This window comes from Stylophora pistillata, chromosome 13 (assembly GCF_964205215.1).
Source record: "Stylophora pistillata chromosome 13, jaStyPist1.2, whole genome shotgun sequence".
Lineage (NCBI taxonomy): Eukaryota > Metazoa > Cnidaria > Anthozoa > Scleractinia > Pocilloporidae > Stylophora > Stylophora pistillata.
This window is the reverse complement of record NC_142531.1, coordinates 2,242,101-2,263,995: the sequence shown is the minus strand read 5'-3', so window position 1 is coordinate 2,263,995 and position 21,895 is coordinate 2,242,101. Positions and strand designations below refer to the sequence as shown.

The following is a 21,895-nucleotide window of genomic DNA, read 5'->3' as shown; positions in this document are numbered from 1 at the left end:
GTCAACTCACTTAAGATTTCCCAGAGGCTCTGAGGTATTGGTCCGTGGTTGAGCGAAAAATGTTTAATATTCATAAGTCACAGATTATTGTCCCTCATTCAAATTTAGTTATTCCATTGTCATGTGTATTTTCACACGAGGGAGAAAATGGCGACCGAAGCTAAATTTAAACGTAGTGCTGTGGTAGAGAAATCAACCTCTGTCAACATTTCCACACTCGCCTGTACTCGTCTTTGGTACTTTCATTGTACATAGCTCTCAGTTTGGACAGATGAAATGCTTTGGTGGGACGTCGGAAGGGACAAACGAAAGAAAGTTAAACGCCCATTGGAAACTTCTACTGGGAAGGTAAATTGAAATTACCGTCAAATGCATTTATATTTTGTTTTAATCAACCTCTTGTAAACCTCCTGTTAGTGAACTTATATTAGATGTTGCATTATTTCTGCTTATTAGTTTTCTACGTTTGAAAGGAGGTTGTGAATATACGAAGTATGTACGAAGGCTCCATTTCCAGGTCGTAATTTATTTACTCTTCTGAGGTTATTTCTCTTTAAGTCAAGATAGCTTTAGCTGCTCGAACCATCATTTTTTCTGTGCTGTTAGGCCTTCAAAACTGAGTTTTGGTATGTCTGTTGATGAGATTTTCTTAAGGTTTACCAAAAGACTTGTTAAAAGCAGTATGAAAGGTGTTGTTTTGCTGACTTACCGACCGACGTCCGAGAGAACAACTGACAAGTTGCTCCCTGAGCTAGCTTGCTGACTGACTGATTTATTGATTGATTGACTGATTGATTGACTTGCTGGCTGGCTGACTGACTGGCTGATTGATTGATTGATTGACTGACTGACTGGCTGGTTGGTTAGCTGGCCGGCCAGCTAACTGTTTAAAACCAGCTATCAACCAGGCAAAACACCAGATTCTCAAAGCAAGATTTGTAAGAAATTTATGTCGGACAGTAAGGGGAATTGATATAGAGATCTTGGAAGTCGAATGGTTGAGGCTCTTTCAGAATTTGGAAACAAACGAAATCGAGCGATAAAATCAATGAGCCAATCAATCAGTAATCAACCAACCAAAGAACAGATTTGTAAGAAGAATGAAACCATTTTGAGCAAAACAGTTTCATCCTTTTTACCCATCTGATATCCTTCCCAACTCCACTTGAAAAAAGCAAAAAAAGAAGCCATCCACAAACTTGATTTAAGTTGGTTCTCGTGTTTTTCAATATACTCAATTTGCAATCATCTTTCATCAGGCAGATGTTGAACTCAAGAAAAACAAAGGCAAAAATCAGCAACAACGGGAAATGGAGATGAAAAGAATCAAAAGAAAGACGAGGGAGGAGAAGTTATTTAATTAGGTGAGTTAATTGCTCTATATGATGTAATTATTTTAACACTAATTTGATATTTGGTCACAGTCGGTGCATGCATTGCATTGCATTGCATGTAGAATTGCCGTATCAGCTTAAGGGGTTTAAGCAACATTTTTAGATCTTTTTTTAACTTGAAAATTTACTAAAAGCAAGTCGGAAGAAAAATTACTGAAAGGTCAAAAAAATTAAAAACACCAGTGCAATGAAACTGTACAATTAAAAAAAGACCATTGGCATATGCTATTTACCATAACATCGTTTTCCGATAAGAATTGTTACACAAATGTTTTAGACTTAAAAAGTTTACTGCTCAATGGCATCGATTTATGATTTATTAAAGTGGATCCTAACATATCTGTAATAGTTTGAGCTGTATATTTGGAAAGGCATCCATGATTTTAGTCAAAACTCTTTTCACAAACCTTTTCATGCCATCGTCCAAATTTGTATCTAAATTATGGATGCAGAGCAGTCCACGTAAAACTCGTTTGATAACTCAAGGATACGCATTCTTGGTTTAGGCCAATGAGTTTTGCTGATATCTCAATAACTCTTTTGACAACTTTTTCAGTTTAGTCTGAGTTGTTAATGAAGTCAACTGGATGTGTTAAAATCGTAATGTTTTTCACGGATCGGTTTTTTGAACATACACACTATTAGGCATTTAACTTTCAGAACGTTTCGATATAATCTGTTGGTAATCTACAAGGATGTAACGTCGTTTGATGAACTGTGATGTGCTGTGATGTCTCCTTTCTGTTAAAAAAAGTAGAAAAAATAGAAAACAAAATGAGAATTTCAATCAATTTGATATACGGAAAATAATTGTTAATGACATTCCGTGAGACCTCCTTTTGGCACAATGATGATGATGAACTTTATTCATGTGTCAATTATAAAATAGCAGTAATAAAACCACTAAGTAAGGACACAACAAGATAATTTAGATGAAATAATAAATAACTAAATATTAATATACGATTAAATAGCATAAAATATACGAATAAATAGCATAAAATTTGTGGTCAGCAGAATTAGGCAAGGGACCTTAAGACGTGGGGGGGGGGGGAGGAACAGTATGAGCCTAAATAAGATATAACTAAGAATCATGCACTGCAAAGACGTGGGGGGGGGGGGGAGGGAGGAATAGTCTGAGCCTAATTAAGATATAACTAAGAATCATGCACTGCAAACCAAGCAGCCCTCACAGCCACCATCGTCCATTAACATTTTCAAATCCATTCCTCTAACTGCCCTCTTAAAACCCGCTAGTGAATTCAACGTCCTAATACGGGAAGGTAGCTTAGCCCATAGCACAGGTCCTAAATACCTAAGGGAATGCCTGCCATAATTTATGGAGTTAAATCTTGGAATAGTAAATTCTTTAACTCTTAAGTTATACACTGTGTGATTTGCTGAAAATAAATCTTGTATATAGCTTGGTGCTAGCTTAAATTTTACTTTATACATGATGGTCGCTATATCTTGCAATCTACGGTTCACTAGGGTGGGCAATTTAGCCCATTCTAACGACCACCCATAGTTAGCGTTCCAGTCACGGAAAACTGCCCTAAGACCCCTCTCCTGGACATGCTCCAGTTTTCTTGCATCACTTCCCCTGCAAAAGTGCCATACAGTACTGCAGTAAGTCAAATAGGGCAAGACTGCAGCCTTATACAGCTGCAGCTTAGCAGTGGTTGGTATCAAGTTGGTATCAATCTAATTTATCATAGAAATAAAAATAGGGAAAATATCATGGATAGAGAAAGAGGCGTTCGAATTTTGCTTTGTGGTGTACATGTGTATATACAAAAAGACAAACAAACTCATTATTTATGTTAAAATCGTTTCCAAATTCTTCTGAGGCTCGTGCATTAGTTGCTATGCGAAGAAAACTTCACAGCCGTCTTGAAATAAGATAATTAATTGTACTTGGCTCACAGCAATCTGCTTGTACGGGATGTAGTTGTTGTACAAGTTATTGTTATTATAGAGGGAATGAACAAGGCCAAAACGAAGAATTGCATGATATTAATGGCCGTTTGCATGTGATTCTTGGCAAGGTTCGAGCGAACTCGAAAAATGATAAATTTTGCAAGTTCATTTGCTGTTTGAAGCATTCAATGAATATAAATTTGAAATGTTGGATGTTTTTATTAATTCGGTTGTTCTTCACTCTTTCAGATTGCTGAATGGCCTACAACTGAAGTCAAAATCAGGCAAAAACTCCTGAGGATGATAATCTTGTCAAGAGTCGAGATATAAAAGAAATTCTCAAATGTTTGAATTTATCAAGTAAAATCCAAGATGAATTCGTTGCGTTTTGTTTACCAAAACACTTCTTCGTTCAGACTTCCGTTTCAAACCATTTTGTAGTAACTTGTAATTCAGTAGTTTTTTTTTTCGCTTGGTAAATTAAGTCATTTTTCATCGAGGTTATCTTTTTAAAAGTTTTAATTTTCCCGCCAAAAGACTTAGGGAAAACACGGGGCGCTTCAAATACGCATGCGTCGGTTTTTTAAATTTTTGGAAACTCTGTAAGTAACAGTTCTTCAAAATGGCGTAATTTTCCCGCCAAAAGACTTAAAAGCGCGTGCGTATTTTGGGCGCCTGTGTTTTTCTAAGTAGAATGTGTAACAAAGTCAAACTCATTGTTTACTGTTCTATTATCTAATCTTCATTTTCACTCTCGATATTTCAGTCAATAAACAATACAAGTGTTTTATCAGTTAATTGTTTTATTTAGTTAAGTGAGTTTCATTAAATGATGAAGAATGTGTGAGGATTTGCACAGAGTTTCCCCTGACAACATTTGCGACCAAAAATTCAAAATGGACTCCCTTAAATTTTTCCACCAAAAGATATTTAAACATCACCTTATGCAAAATTTTTTTCCTAAGCATTTTTAAACAGCCCTAACTTCTGGGTTTGTTTTTATGAAATTCATCAAATCGCCTTTACCTACAAAGTTTGGTCTTAGATTTTTTTCCTTTTGCACTAGGTGATATTTACACGTTACTTACTCTAGCAATAAGCAACAAGGCAAACTACTAAATAATAACTTAAGTGAAGCTTGCCATGCTGCTACATACGAGACCTTCTTCAGCCGTCGATTTTGTTTGTTTGTTACACTGGAAACACTTTGACGCAAACTAATCAAAATTTGTAACCAAATCATCAAAAATTTAAATATATCAACAAAGTTGAAATGGTAAATTGGCCACCGTAATGATTACAAAAGCTGACGTTTCGAGCGTTAGCCCTTCGTCGGAGCGAAGGGCTAACGCTCGAAACGTCAGCTTTTGTAATCATTACGGTGGCCAATTTACCATTTCAACTTTGTTGATATATCCAAATTATTTCGTTACTCCCACCGACGCAGCCCCAAACAGTTTCTTTCGAAACTATCAGCCTTTATTCATCAAAAATTTAAGCCTTTCTTAAGAGCCAAGTAAGCTATATTTTTTTGGTTCAGACGATCTGGATAATTGCTTGGGTCCTCGTTTCTTTGAAGTCACTGAGATAAGATTTTGCTTGAGTTCATTTACTAAAACCAAAATAATTTTCAAATTCTCTTTCTCTTGGGCCAGCCGGCTAAGCGCGTTTTTTTCACTTTGGTTTCAAGGCTTAAGACAATCCGATATCGTGTATTTGAAACTATTCCGACAAGTTATTTTTGTTGATTTTCCTTTTATTTTTCACCAAATCTTTAAAATTTCTTTTAGTCCTGTGTAACATTAATTTCAGGCTGAAAGAAGTCTTTCTACATTGCGAATATGATAAAACCCAATGTCCGGTTCAAACAACATTATTAAAACAAACATTTTTAATTCATGTAACATTCAGCGAAAAACCGTAGCAACAAGTTATAGAAACCAAAAACTAGTAAAAGATCCAAATCAATCCCTTTCCTCAAGGCAGGAAAATTTACATCCATAAAAATCTCTTCAGGGTTCTGGTCAATGGTATGTTTTTCAAGAAAATTTTTGTTTTATTCGTTCTGACAATAAAGAATCGTATTTAACGACAACAGTCTATGCAAACAAATGCTATCTCCATAAAAAAAAAAACACTTTCAAGTTCGTTGGTAACAAGAGCCTATCCCGAATTCGTGTTTAACTTTTTGTTCTCTTCAAACTTATGCAAGACATGTTGAGTTTAACGCGACTTCCACTTTTTCGTTTTGCTTGAGTTAGAGTTTTTAAGGGATAAAATTGTCTCTAATTGTTTGATATATTGTTGTTGTTGTTGTCGTCTTTTTTTTTTTGCATACAGGGATAAATTTTTACTGGTCTGTATAACTATCTAGGCAATACCTTTTCAAGAAAATGTACTGCAGTCCTCTGAACCAGACATTTAGGTTTTAAATACTTAACTTGCAAAACGACAAGAGAACGTGGGCAAATAAGTTTTTTTAAGGAAATCTTTGGAAAGAGTACCATATAACCCCATACATTAATTATGCATTCCACTTCTTTGTCTGTCACGACAAAACTTTGAAAACAAAGTCTACTAGTCTGAATGCATAATTAATGTTGGGGTTATATGGTACTCTCGCCAAATCTTTTTGTTCCTCAATTAGCTATTTAATGGTCAATGCGAAAGTAAGAGAACAGTTCTTTGCCCCCAAAATCAGGGTCCATTTCTCCGAGATATGATTGGCTGCAAGAATCACCAGTCGTTATCATTTGTCATTGGTCAATTAAGGTCGTTCCTTTCGTATCATTTCTTATGTTATTTTGTCCACAGGTATTTTTGAAAGCTGTCTGTCTATACTTGCTAATCATTTTTAATGTCATCTGTGCTCTGTTGTAAGTTAATAGACATGCACCTGTCCAAATAAGTCCACGAAAAAAGCTAGAGTCTTGGGTTAAACGTCAAGCAGTAGTATGGGTCGTTAGTCGAAGACATTGATCATGTAATTGTTTACGCTACGATTCCTCTTAGCAGTTGAGCTGGCTTCCGTTTCGGTTGTTTCCGAAGGTCGAAGTGAGTTTTGTTTTCGTCTGATAAAACTGAAGTTTTTTTTCTTTTTAAAAAAACCTTTACGGTATTTTTCTTTACGACGGATAAATTTTCAGGCGTGTTGCCAACTTCGCAAACTCGTCTCTTTAGAATTTAATATTTATAACTTGATGCGATCTCGGATTATAGAATTATACGTCTGATTAATCTGTTGGTTTCAGGTAAGGTTTGAAAAAGGATGTTTTCTATTTCTCGTCCTTTTTAAATGAACTTAATGTTAAGTGTTCTGTTTTGTCATTTCGCCGTTGTGTAGGGCGGTAAATGTATCGTTAACGTAGCGTCACCAAAGTGGGATTGTTTCATAACAAATGAAAAGGACGTAGCTATCCTTTTACGCCAATCAGACGAAAACTCATTTTGAATAGTTTCCCAAAGCATTCTATGTTGTCAACGTTCTCTTGTCTATTACTAATAAAACTACAAAGAAAATGTGTGAATCATCTAAGGCGGCACTGATTATTGTATTGACAAAAGAGCAGATCAATTATCCTTTAAGAATCCTAATTCTCCACATAAAAAATTATCAAAAACAAGAACATTGACTTGTTTCCAGAAAATGTTTGTTGTGATATCAAAGATAAAAACATTTTCTTAGAAAATTCGAATACTTAGTTCTAATTTTATAAAACTGATAGGAGAATCTGTACGTGTTTTAATTTTCATATTTCTTCTTTCAAAAGCCATTTACCTTACAGTGCCACCTTAAAATATCCAACTTAAATGGTGGCTGCCATCACCTCAAACAAGTCGTACACGAAGAATGCCTCCTCGCCTTCTTTTACTCCTCCGTTTCCCTTTAGTATTTTACAAGACAATTCAATCAGCTGAGGTTCACAAGCCAATCTTGACATTTAGGCAGCCACCATTTTTATACAAGAATACAATTAACATCAAAGTTCTTATCTTTGCAGAGTTTCTTTCGCATTCGTTGATTTCAGTTTATTCTCTTGAACTCTTCGTTTTGCCGTTATCTTCATCACCTCAGTCATCCTGTAAGCAGAGATGAATAAAACAATGTTTAGTGTTTGGCTGATTTACAAGCAACTTTTAATAACAGGTTAGAAGAGAAAAGGAGAGCTCAGTAAATTCAGGTCAAACGAATAATTTGAATCGCCAAACGCGTTTTTGATAAGAAATTCATTTTCACGTTACTGGTTTATTTGAAAGGTTTTTGCACAATTCTTATGCGCTCTCAGAAGAGCAACCACCAAAGAGATGAAGTGCACGTGGCTTTGTTTTACTCGCACTTCATGTTCCTTCGAAATTCATCGCATTCTTCTCAAATCAACAGCTCGAAACAACAGCTCGAAACTTAACTGATTGTGAGTAGTCTCTCTCGAAATCCTGACACAGCCTTGATTAGAAGGTGAGTAGTGTTTGCTCTACTTTTCAATCATGATAAACGACATTTTTCTAATACGAAGGCGAAGCAAGAAGCGAACCAAAAGCTTTCTTCTTCCTTGCTTGACTAGTTCATTAACCCTCCAGAAAGAACGATAAGATTACTCCGGCTTGTTTTCTAGCAGCGATGCTTACCTTCAGATAACTTTCAAGCAGATTCTGCATAATCTTGGCACAAACACTGAGACCTCACAGTGACACGTCCTTACTCGTTCATGACGTGTTTGCTTTAAGAAAACTTCACAAATTGGCGTGAATATCGAATGAGATGACTAACCAATCACTTATGAATACGTCACAATTATAACACCTTTTGCTGCCACGCCTTTTAGCGCAGAGAAAAAAAAGTCATTTCACGTGTTACTTCGTGGGTTGCCATGGTACTAGGAATAGATTTAACTGAAGTAAGAAATCTAAACCAAAACGCTCTCTAAGTAAGTAAGTAATTTTATTTAACCACATATCGCATATGAGCGAAAATTATTTTAACTTCGGAATATAATAAAAGAGACTTTTCAGGTTTTATCAACGAATTATGAAATGGGAAAACAAACAAATACACAAAAGAGAATAGAAACAAATCATTAAAAAAATAGATCGAAGACAAGTTTCCCTGGTCAGCATTTGATCTGACTAGGCCCGCCTTCGCAGCCCTATGCTCTCCCCACTGAACCACGGAGAGTTTGTCTTTCATGCGATTTCCAACAAACTTTTAGTACATATGTGACAACCCGCTGAATAGGCCAACGCTAGAGAAACAAGTTGATGTAAAAGTGGTTTGACTTAATACTGTATACCGTTTCTACGATAACAAAGTGATGCATTCCTCCAGTTTCAGGATGTAAGAAAAAAAAAAAAAAGGAAGCTTGCGATGAACTGAACAGAAAAAAAGAGCAGCGTACGAGCACGTTACTTATCAACAAAATATAAAATGGGAAACAAAGAAATGCACAGAATTAAATAAAAAAAGTGATAAAAGATGAAAAAAAAAAAAAAAAAAACAACGAGAAAAGTTCCTTTCGCCAAGATTTGAACCTGACTGGATCTGGATAAATTACCAAGTGTACAAACATGTGTACCACCTATTGCATAGACCAATTCCAGAAACATATTGTGAACGTGTTTCGACTTGAATGTGATGTTTCTATGATTTACCCAAACAGTTTTACATCATTGTGTTGAAATTAGGGCGAGTTGAGATGCATTCCTTCAGTTTAAGGATATAGGGATAAAGTAAATTTTTGATCAGCTGGATAGAAAAGTCCTTTCACTCCCGACAAAAGGAGCAGGATACAAACACATTTCACGCTCTACATAAGAAATACACAACAAATACATAAGATAAAATAAAACAACATTACAAAGAAGAAATAAATCGAAGACAAGTTCCCCGGATCAGGATTTAAACCCTGACTGAACACGCCTTAGCGGCCCAATGCTCTCCCTACTGAGCTGCGAGAAACATGTCTTAGTGCGAAATGAGCTTAATCCGCAGTATATATATATCCTGGAAACCATCCACTAAGTACACCAACTCCAGAGACACGTTGAAGCAAAAGTGTTTTGGCTCGGAAATGACGTTTTCATGATGAATCAGCAATTTCTTTACTCATTGTGTGGAAATTTAGTCGTGATACGATTCCTCGATTTTAGGGTACACGAAAAAAGTAAACTTGTCATCTACGAAGTAGAAAGTCCGTTTATTAACGAAAAAGCGAGCAGCACTGAAATAAATTAAATATTGTTTATCAATAAAGTATAAAATGGGAAAACAAACAAACACACACAAAAAAATTAGATAAAAAAAAAAATGAAGAAAAAATGAAAAAAAATTTGAAAAGTTCCCCTCGCCAGGATTTGAACCTTGCCTGGACCAGCTTCCGCATTCCAGTGTTTTACCCAGTGAACTACGTCGAATTTTTCTTGCACGCAAGAACCATTAAATTTTTCACTGTATATATATCGCATATGAACCATCCACTGCGTAGACCAAGTCTAGCAACATATTGTGGTTAAAGTGTTTTGACTTAAGCATGGCGTTTTCATGATAACTCTGCAGTTTCATGTAGTTGTGTTTAAATTCAGCCTTGTTGCGATGTAGTTCCTCAATTTTAGAGAGGAAAAAAAAAAAAGTAAACTTGCAATGAACTAGAAATGTCACTCATTTCGAAAAAAGAGAGTCGCATACAAATACATTTTACAACATTTATCAACTAACTATAAAGCGGGCAAAACAACCCAATTCTGAAAATGCAATAAAAAAAAAATAACGTAAAAAAAAAAAAAAAAATTTGTCAATTTACCTTGGTCAGGAGTCGAACCAGCTGGCGAGGACTGCTTACATGGTCATTTCTCTCCCTGATAAGCTGCGAGGAACTTGTCTAGAATGCAAGATTCGTTAAATTTTCCTTACATATCAGACATGTGAACCCACGTTCGCTTACCCAGATGACCATTCTTCAAACCCAATGTAACGACTATTTATTAACAGGCTACGAAATAGGAAAAAATAAAGAATCCAAAATAAAGAAAAGGGTAGAAAAGGAAAGAAAAAAAAATTGAAGTTTCCTGCTTTAGGAATTGAACCGTAACTTGTTTCGCTTTCTGTGCGAAGATTCATCTTTTCGGGGAATGATTTCGCAGTAGAATTTTTCACCCAATGCTATCGCTGTGGAAACGCTTGCATTCGTCTGCTATGCCTCTGGTAGTAGTGAAGACTAAAGGTGTAAAAGTCCCTCGTTCAACTTCCAAAACCCTGTTCGCGTATAACCTCTCCTTCTCATCTTCATGTTTGCGATAAATCTGTTGGATGGTGAGATCTTTGTAAGATTCTGCGTTTGGGTGAAAAACCCTCACGTCAAAAATGACAGAGCCTTGCCTATCCCAGAACCCACGAACGTGGACATCCAATCGGGCATCCGGTGCCGAGTTCGTACCTCTCGTCAGCACTTCTCCCGTTATCTCCTGGAGAATGGGTTCCACTTGCACATGGTGGCAAACAGTGTTTAGCAAATCGGCCTCAAGATCACGCAGCTCGTTATGCCTCTGGATGATGAATCCTCCTTGTTTACACACCATGGCATGATCCACCGTAAAAGTATCTTCGCAAATACAAGTGGAGGGCGTGTCAGCTATGTGCCAGTCATAGCGGAAATGAACAGCATCCCTGAACTCTCTCTTGTTTAAAGTAAAGTTCATATCCTTTAACGGGATAACTGTTAACCAGCTAGACGCGCCTTTTTCTGTAGCAAGGATAGCGCCTCTCCTGGCATTATCAGGGAGTACACTCTTTACTTCCTCTAGCCTTTCTCCAAGATGTTTTTCATCCTCCCTTTGGTTGTACTGCTGCATTTTCCGTATGTCATCATCATCCGGGAGCTCGAGTGCCTGAGCCTCTATCTGCTTTACCAGAGGCTGAGTTACCCTGATTGAGGCTTCATACTTCTTAGTGATAGAACTTTTTGATATAATTTTCGAAAAAGGTTCATTAAAAGCGTCCTTTAGAAAAAATAGCTGGTTGTCATGCAATACGGAAAAAAGCTTGCCAGTCAGCATGACGTTGCTATGGGGTGATCGGAAATATGAAAGTAGATCCTGGACAAAATGTTCGATTCGTCGTTTCCGCACTCCGTTACTTCTAGTCGAGTCGTTGCGTGACGGTTTCTGGCTGGCACATGAGAATCTTGCTACGCATCCCAGGCGCTCAAATACTGTCGGATTTTTATTTTCTTCGAGGGCTAGCTCCGGTCCGTTCGGATAGATTTTCGATTGGAAGGTACGAGGAGAATCGTGCATCTTTTGACCTTAATGCTGCCAAGTTTGAAAGCGGAGCGATGCGATTTTCGGGGGGGAAATCGCTCGGGCGCTTGAACCCTTTCAAAGCAAGGCTTCCACCTCAGTCTGTCTTTTATGCATTACATTGACGAAGAACTCAGACTTATTCAAAATCGCTCAAAAAAACATTTTTGAGGCAAAAGGACGACTATACACCACAAGTAAAGTATTTCAACGTTTATTTATCAATGATTTATGTACATAGTCAGCAATATATCACTATATGTCGTTGGCGAACGACAATTGTACTCGGCTGGTTCGATATTTGTATATTTTAATCACTTTATTCGCTCGCGATACTCCAAAACTCAACTCGACTCGCTGTTGAAAAACACTTGCCCCTGGCCCATAGCAACGAACCGACCTGTCAATTCACATAGTAATGCAAAAAATAAATAGATAAATAAATGTACAGGAAGCGGGAGGGACACTATAGGTATGGCAAACGGTAAATCAGGTACATTCACTATAAAACAACTGTCGGCTACACAAACAGATTGTATGGGCTCCCTGTGAAACGACGAAAAGCCATGACAAAATGACGAAACGGACAAAACGACGAACCGATGTGGTCGACGACGAGTCGAAAAGGCCAGCCGACGAATCGAACTTACAATACGACGAAACGAACTGAAAGTTCGACGAGTCGAACTCGGAAAACAACGACTCGACATAACGAAACGACGAAACGCCATAACGAAACGACGAATCGAACATTTTGTCCAGGATCTACCTTCATATGTGAAACAAGCCGTAGCGAAAAATTGAGCAAAGTCGACTAAATATGCAGGCTGTACCTCTAACCGGTAGTATCTTATAAGCCTCCCGAGATCCTACCGGCTAGAGGTACAAGACGATAGAAATTTCATCTTGAGGATCTTTCTAACCAGTACCATGATGAAAAGAGCTTTATAGTGGCAATACTATTCAGGATTTTTGTTTGCCGTTGCAAGCGTAGGTCCTTGCGGCTATAGTGTTGTCTGTTGAGCTAAAATTCTGCCGAATTGAAAAAAAAAAACTTGAGATTGACGAAGATGAAGGGAACAGCCATAGAAATTTTTTAGCGAACTTTCCTTGATTTAACCTCTACGTAACAGTTATTCTATGAAATCGAGGTGAATAGTGGCTAAATATTCCCGAAAGCCACTATTCACCGGGATTGAAAAGAATAATTGTTTTAGTATATACACACGAAGTGATCTCGACAAAATTAAAAGGAAGCCATTTAAAGGCAATTTCTGCTTCTGAAACTTAAGCGAAACGCGAGTTTACGCCCGCCATTTTGTTTTTCATATTATCCACTCGCTCGGAGGTGTACATTGTTGATTAGCCCGAGATGGCGAACCAATCAGATTGCTTGAAACGCCAACATCACTGAGTGTGTAAATACTTGTACATGACCCATAATCCTTTGCGCCTTGGGGGGTAACTGTGATTCCCTCGCCGCCATTTTGTTTTCGTGGCGTGACATTCGCTAGCTTAAAATAGTGAAAAATGACTTTTGCTATGCCATCGGCTGCTCAAACAACCGCAAAAGAAACCCAGAATTACAGTTCTACAGGATTCCTAAAGATTCTTCGCGAAGAAAAGCTTGGATTCAAAGAATTAGACGCGAACACTGGGAGCCTTCTGACAACACTCGCTTGTGTTCTGCACACTTTGTTGGTGGAGTTAAATCTGATGATTCGCAAAGTAAATCATACATTAAATCATCAATTTTCTGACAACACTCGCTTTCTGACAACACTCGCTTGTGTTCTGCACACTTTGTTGGTGGAGTTAAATCTGATGATTCGCAAAGTAACTCATACAGTAAATCATCAATTTTCTGTCACAGCCACAATCTCCAGACGCCTAGGAGAAGTAGAAACAGTCTCAAAACAATCGAAAACGATGAAAACATTCCACAAAAGCCAAAACGAAGGAGGCTTGTACAGGTAAGCTTTCTTGAAGTATATTCGAAAGTATATGTGCCATAACCCAATCTAAAACACGACCTATACACATTCAAGCATGGTTTAATGAGTATGTAATAGTCAACATGTTTTTAGGGATGCAAGGAGGTAAAAGGAAGGCCAAAACAAGAAGAGCCATGCATAGACGACCACAATGTTTGGGGAGCCTGTTTAAGCTCAGACAACAGCCTTAAAGAACACGACTACTGTAGGACACAAATTGACTCAAACTCTTCGAAACTAGATCAGTCAGTTATAGATGAGTTGACAAGATTACACCAGAGAGTTGCTGAACTAGAAGAACAGAATGACTGTCTTCAGTCACGTTCTCTGAGCCTTGATAATTTGAAAAATAATGACAGGCAGTTTCAGACTTTTACTGGCTTTCTTAATTACAGTACCTTCAAGGCTCTCTTTGACTATCTGGATTGCATTGCATTAGATAAAAAGAAGAATTGGAGAGGATCTAGTATGCAAGCTAAAGCTTCCTCAGCAAGGCAAACACAAGCTAAACTGACCTTGGAGGAAGAGTAATTTATTGTGGTAGTTCGTCTACGTTTAGGGTTAACACTGACAGACTTAGCCCTTCGATTTGGAGTAAGCGAATCTACAATCAGTAGAATTTTTACAACATGCAGCAACTTACTATACTTTCATCTCAAGGATTTTTGCCAAATGCCTGAGTATTGCGAAGAGCTTGGAAAGCCAGAACAGTTTGCAGGATTCCCAGATTTGAAGGTCATTGTGGACTGCACAGAAATCTTTACGCAGAAACCATCCTCGTTAAAAGCTAACAAGGAGATTTATTCTAACTATAAATCTCATGCAACATTTAAGTTTTTGGTAGCAATCAATGCTTGTGCTGCAATCATTTACATTTCACGGGGATGGGGGGGTACGGTTTCAGACAAACATATAACAGCTAGTAGTATGCATTTTATTGCAACATTGCAGGAAGGAGATGAGGTGATGGCAGATAGAGGGTTTGATATTGGAGATGTTTTAGGGGAAAGTGGTGTACGTGTAACTATACCAGATTTTAAAGGACAAGGTAGATCACAGCTGAAGAAATCAGGGGGCTAAAGATCAGAGAAAATAGCAGAGGCAAGGATTCATGTCGAAAGAGCAATCCAGAGGATCAAGAGATACCATATTCTTGACAATGAAGTACGCTTGTCCATGGTTCACCTCGCAGAGCAAATCTTTACTGTTTGTGGGTATTTAGTAAATTTCAGTCACTCATAATCAAATAAATAACTAAGTTTAATAATACCTATCAGAGTTGTTGTTGCAAAACATGCAAGATACATAGTAGCCATCACGACATAATGAACAAGAAACATAAAGGTCTAGCTTTTTATAAAAAATAAGCAATTTTGATTGTGTTGTCTTGAAAAAACCCTGTTAAAAATATTTATTTTGATCCTAAAATGGTGATATTTTCTGTAATGAAAAATTTATTCACTGCCACAATGTATGAAGTATAAATGAGTCATGACTTTTAATGCAAAAAAGTTCTACAATATATTAATAATATGTTACCTTTATGTATTGATGAAATGTGAAGCAATGCAAGCTTAAGACTTATGAACATGTCTGCTATTATGTTGGCAATAAATACCTAGAATGATAATCTCTTGACTGTGAAAAGAAAATTACCAAGTAGTAAACCAAAGAGCTTGAAAACTACTAGCAGCTGTTAGCCTTACTATTCTTTCAGAATCAAATAAAAATCACTCTATTTATTGGTGACAATGCAGTTACTGTCTCATCAGTTATTCCTTAAGTTACATAGCATTGAATAACTAAAACCTAGTTTACCTATCCTGTCTATCCCATCCTTTACTCTAGGGTATGCTAGTTCTAGTAAAAGTATGTTATAATAAAAATTCTTCCGCTTGGGCAAAATAGCATCCATAAATTCCTTATTAGACAGAACTGTTTTGATGATAATGTTTTTACCATCAGAAGCTACAAAATGTGCCCAAGTTCTCCCTGTACAAAATATCTGCAGCTGTACTTGATGGTAATATTGATGATTAGGATTGAGTTGTAGTGATCCATCTATTTCCTTGATAATATGCTGTCGGAGGAGAGCTTGTTCCAAGTTTTCAGCTTCATAAGGGTGCACTCTTTTTACTTCAATGACCCCCTTCTTGCCCAGGAGTCCATCGGGAGAGGCTCCAAGGAATGGATGTATCTTAGAAACAAAGAGACCACATTTTTCTACTTTGTATCCAGTCAAACTAGAATAGTGCCTGATAGTTTCTGATTCAGAATCAATACCATCCCTCATGTACTTAGATTCGTAACGTTCGTTATAGCCAAGAATGTCTCTTATAGCCTTTGTAGGACTTGTAGTTTCTCTAATTAGAGCATGCTTGCATTGAGATGCTGTAATGCGGGGAATGCGCTCATTGAGCCACATACTGCTTTTTGACGGATCTCGTGTCAACTGTTCTATTTGCTCTATCTTGGTATCATCTACAGTAATATGCTCCTGTATTGATTGTGTTTTGTTGTATATATCTTGCAAAGATGCAGGATGAACATCAAGAGGGCTCAGGAAATCATCTGTGCTGTCAGTTTCAGTAGATTCTGTTTCAATTTCTACTTCGGACCAGTATATCAGGCGAACATCATCTCCCTGTAATATGTCTGGCAGATTTGTAGGGATTGGAGTACTGATACTTTCCTCCCTCTTTGATCCAAGTATATGGAAAATAGGCAGTAGTGCTTTTCCTTCATTTGCAAGGAAAATGTTTTGCTTTAATTCCAATTTTCTCTCATCAATCAATTTCCTTTGACTTTCATCTACACCATAGTAAACTTCTGTTATAAAAGGGCAGAGTTTAAGCTTTTTCTGTGGAGGCTCTTTGCCAAAATTAGCTTTGTAAAAATTGATATCCTCTATGAGGATTTGCTCAGCCTTGGCTCTTAAAAGAGATAACAAACATACATGTAAGGTATCGTCTGCTGTAATACTTTACCATCATATAATAAATATGTTTACCTTTAGGGTTAAACCAAGAACAAGGTAAATCAGTGCATGTAGGATCAGGAGGAAGCTGTTGCTGTCCCTCTGCCACAACATCACACAACATGAACATGAGAGCTCCAATATGACTGCAGTCTCCTCTTAATCTAAGAATAAAAAATACAAAATTCGTGAGCTATGTATTGAATTCAGAGGATAGTAATACAAAATCGTTAACTTACCCAACTGTACAAGTACAGTGCGAGAAAACTGACTTGCCAGTTGACCGTTCTAGGACCAAGTACATCAACTTGCTCTCTTCACTGTCTGTCGAAAACGACGGGTTACAACTCGCCCTAAGGGCCCAATATTTCTGATATTCTGGCAGTAAATGGACTCTGAAATAATACGAAAGAATATAAATTTAAAGAAATGAAACATTAAAATGAAGAAGGATTGACTTACTTTACAGAGTGAATTCCTTGCTTGTGTTCCCACGAGTGAAGCGTCTTATATTTTCGAACAGCTTGTTGTTTGTAGCCAGATCCTATCAAGAATTCTTTTACAATCCACTCCTTCATCATCAGAGGGACTCCTTTTAAGCTTTTCTACCAGTCTTTCAGCTTTTGTAGGCATGCAAGCGATGGAATATCAGTTTTTTTTCGTAGTCACTGCGTCATGTTTACTCTTGACAGAGCCAGAAGTCGATATGTTCAAAGCATTGCAAACGACATTTACGAGTGTTTTTTTTCCAATTAACTTTTCAAAATCAATTGTTAAAGCTCTACAGAGCTCTTTTAGTTTTGGTTTTGTTGAACCAGAGACTTCTTTGTAGGCTTTTGGATATTTCAGGCAAGGCTTACTTTTCGAAGCACAAGACGCCATGTTTTTCATCCTGGTTACCCCCCAAGGCGCAAGGCATTATGGGTATGTGCAAGAAGAAAATTCACATGTAGAGCATATAATAATGTTCAAATCTGGTTCAGTCACGTCGCTTGACTATTGTTAAATCGCAACTGGTGTTTCTGGAATAGTCTGTCATATTGGAATAGCCGACAATTTCTGATAATCGCAGCAGAGAGGCAATTTTTCTGCGCATGTTCTGCAAATTTTTGTTTGATGCAAATAACCGCTGCTACGTGCCGGTTAGGGTTTCCGCGAAATAAGTGAATGAGGAAAATGCGTCGGAAAACGATAGTGGAACAAGCTCTTAAGACAACTTTACTTGTCCTTTTTACCCTCTGTAACTTAGATGGAGGTGTCCTAGTCTTAGTATGGTTGTGTGGTGTTAGAAAGGAAGTCACAATCGATTGATTTTCCAAAAGCAAAAGGGTAAACAATCGAGTTCAATTCAAGACCTCTTTAATAATTTTTGGTACGATCGAAGTAGATGATCTTTTTTGTGAATGATACAGGAGGCTTGTCGAAGAGCACAGACGTATTAGAAAGTAAATTAATCGTGTTAGTGCTTTCTCAACAAATAGAATGCCTTTTTAAATTGTACCAAATTAACAGAATCAAGCACCTCCTGGATAGGAAAACACTTCTGTTAGTAATAAATTCATTTGTCTTTAGTAAACTCCAATATTGTTCAACTGTCTGGAGTAATACCAGCAGCAGCAATATTGACAAGTTACAAAAAGTCCAAAACTTTGCTGGGCGAATTATTCTGGGACTAATAAAGTATGACCATATTTCGGATGGGTTGCGATCGTTGAAATGGCTTCCTATTAGAGAGAAACTCATTCTAAATGACGCTACTATGATGCACAAATGTATTAACAAGCTTGTTCCAGACTATCTTGCTGATATGTTTAAATCACGTTCTCAAGTCCATAATAGACAAACTCGATCATTTGGTGCTTTGGATATACCTTTATGTCGCCTGTCAACAGGGCAGCGCTCCTTTGCTTTCAGAGGAGCCAAACTCTGGAACTCCTTGAATGATAACATTAAGTCCTTAAAATGCCCCAGGAATTTTAGACGTCATCTTGCAAATGTTTTATTAAGTTAATATATTATATTATTGATATATATTTTGTAATTATATTATTGTATTTACATTCTCAATTAATTTATATATTTGTATTTTTTTTTTTTATTCTATTGAGCTGAAAAGCCCACTTAGGGAGCATCAATAAAGTGTATGTATGTATGTATGTATGTATGTACATTTGTAGTACTTACTTTCCTTTGAGTGTTTTTGAGTTTCAACTTCCAGTGCAATGTATTTGCAATATTTCAGCAAAAAGTATGAGTTCACAGAAGTTTAGGTTTTGGTTGAAAAGTTTTTTTCACGAATCACAGCCGGCGGGAACGATTACTGAAACACAAAATGTCATTGTCGCTTTAAGAAAAGTAAGATATGTTAGCACTAGATATATGGTTGTCATCATACCTGTCCCCCTTCATTAACTATGTTGTCATAACTTGGGGGAAATGGTAGCATAATTATGGATTTTTATCAGAGAAAAGAAAGTTTTTTTCAATCATCAGTCTCGAAAATATCACATGTAGTTTATGAGGTGAAAAATTTTACCAAAATCTGATCACTTTATTTTGGTCAAACTACCTCTAACCCTCAACAGATGAGAATTGCACCATAACTGGAGACGTGTACAAAAAAAGAAAGACCAGCCTGTTGCCTAAATGTGAATAAAATCAAATAACATCTTGAGCTTCCAGTTGTAAAAATAATAGTGAATCAATTATTTTCCCAATAAAAATTATATTTGACTTTATCTATCCTTCTTACTACCCAAAAACATCAGATACACCCATTGCAACCTTACTTTTTGACCTATTAAATTACAAGAGTTATCCAACAATTTGATGAGAACCTGTACAGCTGATAGTATCAGTGAGGACAAAAACCAAATTATTTTCCAAGGCTTGTATCCCCTGGGAACAGGACTGAATGAAGTTAGATTAAAATAATGAGGAAAGTTTTGTTGACCTCTTTATGAAAATGGATGATTTACTCCCATTAGAGTTTAGAGAAATAAGACTGAAGTTAAAAGGAGACTTTGATACTGCACATTAAGTGGTAATAGGCACCAACCTGAATGCTATTTAAAGAAATTTATAGACAATTGCCAGGGGGTTTGGCTGCGTCAATTTTACAGAAGACAAATCATGTATGGATCACTCAAGAAATTTATTAGCTCTCATCCTGGAAGCTTAAATACTCTTAAGGAGTATAACTGATCACTCCTCATGTTCATTTTCAATGAAATCTGGACAAAACTTCTGAAAAACTTCATTGGTAATTTTACCGTTACAAATAGAAGAGACATAACTCCCGTATAGCATATTAGTCTTGACAAGTTGTGTACAGAGAACAAAAGACTGATAACTTAAACAAGAAGTAAGCTTCTGGGAATAATGACAAACTCTTGAATAACAGCTAGCCACAGTAAATGTCACAGCTATTCATTCTGTCTATAGCACCAATTACTGGTTCACTTCACATTACCTTAAACAGAATAGAACGTAACAGTTAATTCCCATCATCAATCTCAAGAAATAAGAACTTCAAGATCATGACACATACAGCAAAGTGAAATATAACTACACTGGTTTGAAATTTATAGTGCACGCAAAATTTATTTCGCAAGGCAAAGCATTCTACTGAAATGAACAGGACAGAATACAGATGACGCCATTCGTTTCGAATAACAGATGAACATGAAGAAAACGGCACCAGTTTTACTCATGAGACAAAGCCCACGCATTTTTTTTAAGGTAAATAGACTAGTTAGACCAAAAGCTAGATAGATAAACAATTAACTGACAATAGTGAGGGATTTGGGTGCCAATTGATAAATAAGTTTTACCGAAGTTTATCCTCTAGTTAGCACACAAAGCTCGAAAAGGCAATGATAAAAATTACCACAAAAACACAGTAAAAAAATAAGCCAAAACCGTAGTTGATTGAGGTTACACCATAACTGTTGTTAAGACACATGCCTACCTGCCATATGCAACAGACTTGGAGAGCAAAAAGGCCAAAGACGGCTTTGGGTCATGACTTGGAAAATCCACCAAAACCTCCCGAAAAGTAATTCGCCGACGGTTGTAGTAAGGGCAACTTAATCCTGAAGCTGGAACATTTTTTAAAGCCTTGTGTCCTATATGACTGTAAAGAGAACGAAAAGACGATGATATTTAAAGTGATTTGATGTTTGGGGGCCACCTCAAACTTAACGCAATTTTACTTCGAAGTTGAAGTAAAATAAGATCAAAATCTAAATTTCCATCTTTCCTCAGATCAAATATCTCACGATTGTCTCCACATACAACTTTGTGATTCCCAAAAATAAAACATCAACATCTTAAGACTAACCTTCAAGGTTTGTTGTCTCGTGTGCACATTTTGATCTTCAGTAAATCAAATCTCAAACTTCAAGTCTTCGGGCTTTTTTCGCGTTTTGTTCGCACTTTGATCATTAAAAATATCCTCAACCGAAGAGCCAGCAAACACCAGGAGTATCCACAGAGTTAGAAATGTTGGTGAACTTGTCACACTCCTTCATCCATCTTAAAAAATATTACAAAAAGGTGTCGATCGTCCAGTTGAAATCTCGCAGAAACGCGTCGTAAACTTTACAAATGGCACCGAAAGCGACAAACCAATTCCACTCGCGCATGCGCAGACAAAATGCCTCTCTGCTGATAATCGCCCGACTCGGAAACTCGTCACTAGTGGTCCTCGGGCGTACCTCTAGCCAGTAAGATTTAGGCACAACCCTGGTCAATCGATAATTTCTCGTATCTTCGTGGGAAAATCGGCGCTATTCGTGCAAGTGTGGACTTTCTTTGCACAAAGTGAACGTTGTTTGCACAAAGTGTGAACATTGTTTGCACAAAATTAACGTTGTTTGTACAAGAGTCGATGTTCTTTGAACAAAGTAGACGGTGTTTGCACAATGTTGACGTTGTTCGTTCAAAGCTGTGAACAAAGAAAGACGAAAATTGGCAAGTTAATTTTTATATAAAAACCGCTTCATAGGAGAGCATAAGGTGTCAAGCATGGATCTCCAACGGACCTTGTTTTTGTTGTTCTTTTTCGACACTCCCCAGGTGAAGTGATCCTTTCTTGATATCATGCGAAGGTTCTTTAAAAAGCTTCCGCAGTGCTGCTTTTTGTTTTCTTCGGGAAAGGAAAAAGTTTGGACAACTCTTCCTCTGCAACACACCTGTTCTTCTTTCTTTCTCCAATAGCGTGCAATAATTCACTCTTCTCCCCCGTTAATATCCCACTTCACCTTCGGAGTTAATAACAGCACTGTACAGACGAACATCACTTGTTAATCTCAGCTAAG

The 21,895-nt window shown here is 37.1% G+C and overlaps 1 protein-coding gene, 1 long non-coding RNA gene and 1 pseudogene across 3 annotated transcripts; 2 read left to right on the top strand and 1 right to left on the bottom strand.

Moving 5' to 3' along the window:
- The first annotated feature begins 209 nt into the window (after positions 1-209).
- Positions 210-3,886, top strand: LOC148717247 (uncharacterized). Its single transcript, XR_015994615.1, has 3 exons — positions 210-348; positions 1,260-1,364; positions 3,564-3,886. It is a non-coding gene; the product is annotated as an uncharacterized LOC148717247 (long non-coding RNA).
- Positions 3,887-12,077: 8,191 nt separating this feature from the next.
- LOC148717246 (uncharacterized) lies at positions 12,078-14,839 on the top strand (annotated as a pseudogene).
- Positions 14,840-21,861, bottom strand: LOC148717245 (uncharacterized). Of its 2 annotated transcripts, XM_088743105.1 has the most exons (5): positions 20,545-21,861; positions 17,037-20,046; positions 16,814-16,969; positions 16,608-16,738; positions 14,840-16,426 (listed from the first exon to the last, which is right to left on the bottom strand). In XM_088743105.1, exons 2-5 carry the CDS (start codon positions 17,153-17,155, stop codon positions 15,366-15,368), a joined length of 1,467 nt encoding a protein of 488 aa, XP_088599231.1. In that variant the 5' UTR covers positions 17,156-20,046; positions 20,545-21,861; the 3' UTR covers positions 14,840-15,365. The 2 variants fall into 2 exon arrangements, with proteins under 2 accessions (XP_088599231.1, XP_088599230.1); XM_088743104.1 differs by lacking the exon at positions 20,545-21,861 and having other exon boundaries at positions 14,840-16,336; positions 17,037-17,193.
- Positions 21,862-21,895: the final 34 nt, after the last annotated feature.